The sequence below is a fragment of the Rhinolophus sinicus genome, chromosome 14, assembly GCF_057876585.1.
Source record: "Rhinolophus sinicus isolate RSI-liver-muscle chromosome 14, RSI-T2T, whole genome shotgun sequence".
NCBI lineage: Eukaryota > Metazoa > Chordata > Mammalia > Chiroptera > Rhinolophidae > Rhinolophus > Rhinolophus sinicus.
The window spans coordinates 19300173-19308382 of record NC_142514.1 but is presented as its reverse complement, the minus strand read 5'-3'; the positions used below and the strand labels follow the sequence as shown (position 1 = coordinate 19308382).

The window sequence follows — 8210 nt, the reverse complement described above, 5'->3', positions numbered from 1 at the left end:
TGGCACATTTTAGCCAGACCTACTCAGAAGGTCAGCAGTGGTCCCAGCCCATTCTCAGTCCTGCTCAGAGCAGTCTTTTCAGTGATGGCTTGGAATTGAGGCAGCTACAATCAAGACGCCTCCGGGGCGGAGCTGTCCCGTGGCTGTAGCAGCTTCTGCAGCCACTACATTTGTGAATAGGTTAAGGGGCTCTTTGGGCAGGACAGGTTTGCTGGAGGAGTGCCAGGGCCCAGAGAGACTGAAGGGCGTGATGAGCCACTTCACTCCTCTTCCTGTGGTTTACTGGGAGTAATAGCAGATAGCCAGACCCCGACCCCTCCCACTGGGCAGCCTGCTGCTGCCTGAGGGGCTGCCTCAGGCACAGGTGTAGTGGAAGGTAGGTAGAGTTAGAATGCTGGCATTTGGCCCAGAGACTTCAACCCTGAGCCTCTACTTCCTTGTGTGTAAAGGGAATTAATCACCTCAAGCATCAGCCATGGCCCTTGGCAGCCCAGTCACCCAAACCTCACCAACCCGCACCACCCCGCCCCGGCCCCCCGCCCCCATCCCGTGACTGTAGTCTCAGCAGCTGCCAGGAGCAGCCACAGCCAGGTCCCACCTTCTCACTCTTCCTGCGTCCCTGGAACTCCAGTGGAAGTGGGAGTAAGTGCTCTGGAGGCTGCAGAGAGTCCGGCCCTGCCCTGAGGGTGGAACCTCATTGAAGCAGGATCCGCCCCTCTCCATTTCCTTCTTCCTTCCGCCCCCCCCGTGCCCCCCCATAGCTATCGTGGAACGGGCACAGAGGGGCTTGCAGTCCCTTTACTGAGAATGTGCTGTGCCACTCACTAGCTTTGTAATACGGGCAAGTCATTTCCCCTCTCTGGGCTTTAGCTTCCGCCTCCGGTAAAAGGAGGGTAAAAAGACCTCCTCTGTCCTTGTTCCGTGAACTCTAGGGAGATCCTGTTGATTGTGAAAAGCACAAACCTTGCAAATGGAGGCAATAGGCCTGCGTGTGAGGTCAGACAGACTGAAGTCTTGAAACCTCTGTGAGCCTCAGCTTCCTCATCTCTTACGGAGGCCAGGAAACCAGGTGCCCTTTGCAGCCGTTGCACAGTGAGGACCTCGCCCTGCCCCTCTCTTCAGCATGGTGGTCCCTGTTCCAAGAATCGGGTGCAAGATCAGAGGATTGAGGACACCTGGTAAAGTTGTTAAAAAGACATTCTCTGCAGGCCCTGAAGATTTGGATTCAGGGTTCAGGGTGGGGTGTGTGTGTGGTGGGGAGACAGACAGTGGGTCTTTCTCAAGCTCCCAGGTTAACTTAGTGCTGTAACACCAGGCAAGGACAGCTGGTCCTGCACGAGGTGGGGGGTGGTAGAGCTTGGGGTTCTGTCAGAGATGCGAGTATCCTCCCCCCACCTTGTGGTTCAGTGGGCAGCCCTTATTTAAGATGAGGGGTAGATAAGCGGAACTAGAAAGAGCCCTTAGGTAATTGACTTCCCTTCTCTAGTTGCTGGCTGCCTCTGGAGTCCCTTCAATCCTGCTCTGTTCCATGGGCCACCTACCTTGGAATCTCCTGGGTGCTTGTTAAAAATTCATTTAACTGGTGGCCCCCACCCCCAGCACTGCTGGATCAGAATCTCAAAGTAGACTCTGAGAAAATGCTTTTTATTAACTTTGATTTTTTTTTTTTTTTTTAATTTTTATTGGGGAACAGTGTGTTTCTCCAGGGCCCATCAGCTCCAAGTCGTTGTCCTTCCATCTAGTTGTGGAGGGCACAGCTCAGCTCCAAGTCCAGTCGCTGTTTTCAGTCTTAGCTGCAGGCGGCACAGCCCACCATCCCATAGGGTAATCAAACCCGCAACCTTGTTGTTGAGAGCTCGCACTCTAACCAACTGAGCCATCCGGCCGCCCCTGAACGTTGATTTTTAACAAGTTCTCCAACAGATGTGGAGAAAGCATCTGACTCCCCTAATTCTGGGACACTAGACAGGAACTTGGCTAAATAAAGTGATTTTCATTTACTGAGTTCCTGTTATGTGCCAGGCATCATACTTTGTGTAACGTAGGGAGTATGTGTCGCAGTTACTGACCCAGGAACCAGAGGCTCATAGATGCTCAATGGAGGCATCAAGCTGACGACCAGAGGTGGCGGTCAAACCATGATCCAGCGGATTCTGAGTTGGTATTTGAGAATGTCCACCTATGCTATGGCCCAGTTTGCTTTCCTCTGTGGCCTTACACCTTTGCTTCCTGCTAAACCCAATCTGGGGGTGGAGGTGGAGATAAGGAGTAACTTTCAGCACAGAACACCCAAAGGTAGAGACCCCAGAGCAGTCCTAGACAAGGATTTGTCTTCTCTGTCAGACTGGGAGCTCATGAGGGCAGGGATGGTTGCGTCCCCCCTCAGATGAAGGTGGTATCAGAAGGCATAATGTTGTTGCCCGGCAGATTGGGTATCCCTGAAGGCAGGACTGTCTCTTCCTTGGTTGGGGGCACCTGTGGGCAGGTTGTGTCACCCATTGGATGGTGGCCTCCTGTGAGCAAGACTGGCTGTGTGTCCCGTCAGACGGTGTATCTTCTGAAAGCAGCTTTGGGTCCTTTCCATGAGCTTGGGGCTCACTGGTGTTGGGACTGCACCCATTGAAGCTTGGGCTCCTGAAGATAGGCCTGTATTCTCCCTCAGATTGAGGGCTCCTGAGGAGAGGGCTGGGTCCTTTCCTAGGTCAGAGCCCATCTTCCCCATCAGACAAGGGGTCCAGTTTCTCCTTCCTCTGCCAGCCCAGGCCCAACCCTTCCTTCTAGAGGGGATACACATTGGATGGGACCAGCCCTGTTGGCTGAGCTGATATGCAGAGGGATTCCTTGGCTGGATGTGAGTATCCCCTGTGACCTTGGGGTTGGGGGCCCGCCCAAGGAGCTGGCTTCCTGGCTCATGCCCTGCTGACCCAGCAGAGCCAGTAGGCAGGCCTCCCCTAATTCTTTGTCCTGCTGCTGCTGAAGTGGGTTTGGAGCATAGAGGAAAATGAGTCACACACCTAGGTCTGGACCTGCCTTCTGCCTCCTCCCCATTCCTTGCCCAGCTTCCTGAGTTTCCTAAGAAGCTTTCCAGGAAACATGCTCTCTGCGGCCCTCACCGTCCCCTCAGCTTCTTTGTCACCTTCTAGACCACTGTCCCTGCTGTTTCTCAGGTAAGAGGCTGGTGGCCTGGGTGAGAGGGTCAGGTTTGGCTGCTTTGTCTAGCTGCCCTGCAGAATCCTTGAGGCTAGTCAAGCTCTAGTGGGGGAGAGGGGGTGGGGACCGAAGACCTGGGTTGTGTGTGACTTCCCTGCCATCAGCACCTGCTCATGGACACCCAATGCCCCTTCGTCACTCACAGACACAGCACACACCTTTTCACCCCTCAAAGACATTTAGCACACACAATCACCAACAGATACAGCATTGCCTCACCTCACACAAACACACCCTTATGCATTGACACAGTTCATGGCCCTTCACAAACACGTAACACACAACAGACACTTGACATCCACTGAAACAACCCATGACCCTCACTACACACAATACACAAACTGCCACAACGGACACAATCCCGTCACATGATGCATGTCATTACCCACAGGACGAAACACACATTTTATAGACACGTAACATGTAACAGCACTGACAGATGCAAGCCACAGAAGACCCTCCCCTCACTCACTGCAAACAAATCTACACCACAGACACACACACACACACACACACACACACACACACACACACCCAAGGCAGCCACCTGTATACATCACAGGAACACCCCTCACCCCCAAACAGGTCCCCAAGATCCTTGGGTGCTAATCCTCAGCCTGGGCAGGCGCAGGCTGCACCCCCACTGTCACCCACGTAGGGCCCTGCTTGTGCATTGGGGAGCAGCCAGGAGCAGAACCCGGGGTCCTGGCCACGCGACAGGAGGGACTTTTATGCTGCTTCCTATGCCCAGGGACTAAGCACAGGCTGATAATACAAAAAGCTAGCTAACGTTTGTCACATGCCTTCTGTGGGTCAGATGTCATGCTCAATGGTTTTACAAGCAGGATCTTATTTAATTATACAGTACCTGTGTGAAGTAGGCACTCAGCCTCGTTTTACAGCTATGTTGCGATACAGGCTCAGAGGTTAACCTGCCCAATCTGCCACGGCTAGGAAGCAGCAATGGGATTTAGGTAAGGATAAATCTGCCACCAGAGTCCAAAATAGTAATTTAAACTATTTTTAATTACTTTTATTTTTTAAAGAGATAACCAATGTGCACACTGAAAGTTCAATAGGTATAAAAGAATACACAGGGAAAAGATGCTTTCTCATTGTTCTCCAGCCACCCACTTTCGCTCTCTGGAGGAAACACAAGTTCCCTCTTAGAGAGAACTGCCATAGGGTGTTCTAGATACAAGGGTTCCAAGAACAGTGCCCAGACTCTGGGGGCTTTCCCATGCCCTCCCCCTGCCCAGGCACACAGATAAGCTGCCTCTGTCTGCCTGGGTGGGGAGCAGGGCCAGAAGCTCGAGGGCTCCTTCCAACTTAAGTCCTAAGTCCTCTCCTGCCCGAAGTCCTTAGGGCCCCCCCACCTTTGAGTCCCCTGGGCCTGGATCTTCTCTCCCCCCACCTCCCCAAGGCCCTGGCCACACCCCTGACACTTCCCTTCAGGATCCAGTACACAGGAGGTGACCCCTCTTATAAGCTGGGGGCTTCTCCCCTCAGCAGTTCTCACTTTGCTGTCAAAGGTGTGTCCAGGCTGGACAGGGAGATCAGGTGGGACTCCGCCCTGGCCAGAGGAGGGAAAGGATGAGAGAGAAGAAGAGGTAGAGGAGAGAGGAGACAAGGACTAGCTGCCAGGCACTGTCCTTTACTACAGACCTAATCCCATTGTGAGACGGGTGGTGCCATCCCCACCTGATGGATGAAAAATCTCAGGCTCCGGTGTCCGGGTTTTAAGTGTATGAGTTGGGATTCAAACTCCCAAAGTTGGAGGGAGGATGAGTAATTGAAGGAGGGAGGGAGGGAGGGAGGGAGGGTGCCCTGGAGTCAGAAACAGATTATGCCAGTGAGGAAGAAGAGAGGATTCGGGGCTGTACATCTTAGAAAACAGTCTCAGAAGAAACTGACTGCTCAGGTGACCTTTGGGTTCTCAGGGATCTCTGGTTTTGTAGTAATGCCTCTCCTCCAGTGACTCTGTTCTGTTCGTTTGCACTATTTGTCTATCCTTTTCTTAATTACTGTAACTTTATAGTAGATCTTGATATATGATGCAGCATGTTTCTTGACTTCTCATTCTCCAAATTGTCTTGGCTAAACACGTACCTGTGTACCCACTGCCAAGTTAAATAGAATGTTACAGGTATAAGAGAAGCCTCCGGCCTCCTCCCTCTCTCCCCAGAGGGAGTCATATCCTGAATTTGTCATTATATATGGGTGCGTGTGTATTGTAGCCATGGCAGTAATAATGTTTTAAAGTTTTGAGAAATAGTATCACACTAAATTTTCCTCCTGCAACTTTTTTTTTTTAGTTTAGCATTGTGTTTATTGTCCATGTTATTACATGCAGCTCTGTTCATTTTAACATGTGTACAGGATAGTTGTATAGAAACATACAAATATATATGTCCTTGTACACAAGGAAATATTAGTCTTGCCAGTGCACCTGGAAAGGATGTACATATTTTTAACTTTATTTTGAAATTAATTTCCAAATTGATGGTGCCATCTGTAGTCTCTTTTAAGCACTATTTTGAGAGTTTCCATTGTTTTACATCCTCCCCCATACTTGGAATTGGCAGACTTTAATTTTTTCCAGTCTAGTGGTTGCTTGTTTAAATTTGAACTCCTGATTTCCTGAAACATTGATCATATTTTTATCTTTCTTAGCCTTTAGGCTTTTTCTTTTATGAGTTGCCTACTCCTTCTTTGACCCATTTTTCTATTGGGTTTGTCTTTGAGTTATTAATTTGTATGAATTTACATTATATTATGCCTGAAAATTCTTTGATATATGTATTGCAAGTATCTTCCCCTGGTCTGTGACTTGCCTCTTCACTATTTTTGTAGTATCTTTTGAAATACGGTTTCAAACTTTTTGATTTTTTTTTTTAGTTTCAAACTTTATGTGGTCAGATTTATTCAACTTTTCTTTGTTATTTGTAATTTCTATGTCTTAATTTAAGAAAAATTTTCCTACCCTTAGATCATAAATATATTCTCCCCTATATTCTTCCAAAACTTTTTATATTTTGCTTTTTATTGTCAGGCTCTTATTGCCAGTTGGAATTTAATTCTGGATATGGTGTGAGGTTGGGATTTAGTTTTCTTATTATTTTTCCCCCTAATGGATACCTAATGATTTGCACCAATATCTACTCTTCTCTTACTGATCCGTAGTGACAACTCTGTCATATGTATCAAGTTTCCGTGTGTGCTGTTTTTAGGATCTCTATTCTGTTTCTTTGGACTATTTGCTTATCCATTTGTTAATACCACCCTGTCTCAATACTATAACTTTATGATAAGATGATAAATGATAGAAAAAAATCCTATGATGTGTCTTTATTGCTCATATGTCCTGTTGCTCTTCAAAAATGTCTTGGGTAGTTTTGAATCTTCGCATTTTCATTTGGAATTTCAGGATCACCTTATAAAATTCTTTGAAGAACTCTATTGGGATTTTTTTCAAGTGCTTTACTGATGTGATTTTTTTTCCTCCCAGCCTTATTAACATCTATTGGGATAGAGTGAGGGGAGCAAGAAGTAGGAGATAAGGTCAGGTTTTGTGGGCATTTTAAAGGATTTTGACTTTTCCTCTAAGTGAGACGGAAGCCACTAGGGGGAGTTTGATTGAACTAGCACTGAGCTCATAGATTAAATTGGGAAGAATTTATATCTTTATGATATTGACACTCATACACGAATATATTACATTTATCTATTCATCTAGTTCTTGTTTAATTATTTTTCAGTGATTTTTATAATTTCCTCCATCAAGAGGAAATTGCACATCTTGGCTTCCAAAAAAATTATTTGCCAGAATAGTTTTCTTGCTATTATAAATTGTGTCTTCTTAAAAATGAGTCATTTCTGTTTATTACTTTTTTTATAGAAACATCATTGATTATTATATATTTATAGTACATCCAGAAATCTTGCTGAAGTTTTTGTTGGTTCTAATCTAATCATTTGTCCATGGAATTGCTTTACGTTTTCTATGTAAATAATCATAATGCCTGTGAAAATGATAGTTGTGCTTTTTTCCCCCAATCTTAATAACATTTTATTTTTGTCTCATATTCTTTGCAACAGAATGAGGTACTTGTGATTATTCCCAATTTGCAGATTAAGAAACTAAGGCTCAAAGAGGTAGATTGATTTTTTTCAAATTCAGTGTTGCCACAGAGTTGATGGCAGTCAAGATTTGAATTTAAGTTTCTGATTTTAATACCCATGCTCTTTCGCTAGGGTATTCTTCCTCCCACATTATCCTCCATCTATAGATGAGAAAAGGACTGCTCACAGAAGTGAAGTGTCCGCATCAGTTGTCTAAGTGAAGGGAAGATTGAGAGCAAAAGGAAGTTAACAAAACCTCTGTACCAGTTATGCAGGACTGAAATGGGGTTTAGGGTATCTGGATCCTAATTCCAGTTCCACCACCTACGAGCTATGTTACCTTGGACAAGTCATTTCCTCTCTCTAGCCTCGCTCAGTCATTCAATAATAAACTTTATGGAGGAGCACCTACAATGTGCCAGGCAATGTTCTAGATGATGGGACACAGTAATAAACAAACAAACAAATCCCTGCTCTCAAGGAACGTACAATACAGTTGGGGAGACAGATAATGAGCAAAGTAAAGAAGTAAAATATATGGTACATTAGATGTGATAAATGCTTTGGAGAAAAATAAAGCAGTGTAGGGGCCTAGGGCATGCCAGGGATGGTTGCAATTTTTTAGGGTTATCAAGAAAGTCCTCACTGAGAAGGTAGCATTTGAGTAAAGACCTGAGAAAAACTTGAGGCAGGAATGTGTTGAGGAAAACAGGAAGCCAGTGGGACTAGAGTGGGGGGAGCACGAAGTAGAAGATGAAGTCAGGTTTTGTGGGTATTTTAAAGGACTTTGGCTTTTCCTCTAAGTGAGATGGAAGCCACTAGAGGGTTTTGAGTGGAAGGATGATGTGATTTGACTGATGTTTAATAGGCTCAACTGC

The 8210-nt window shown here is 46.3% G+C and overlaps 1 protein-coding gene across 2 annotated transcripts in view; it reads left to right on the top strand.

The window, feature by feature from the left end:
* The first annotated feature begins 617 nt into the window (after window positions 1–617).
* The window catches only part of PTAFR (platelet activating factor receptor), a 35574-nt gene continuing 27981 nt past the window's right edge, over window positions 618–8210 (top strand). Inside the window, exon 1 of one of the 2 annotated variants that reach the window (XM_088790733.1) lies at window positions 618–1178. Coding sequence is in view for 1 of the 2 variants with exons in the window: in XM_088790732.1 (XP_088646858.1) it covers window positions 3094–3167 (74 nt within the window). In the remaining variant the exon portion in view is untranslated. Of the gene's footprint in view, window positions 1179–1218; window positions 3168–8210 lie in introns of those variants that run through there. The other variant, XM_088790732.1, reaches the window with a different exon arrangement.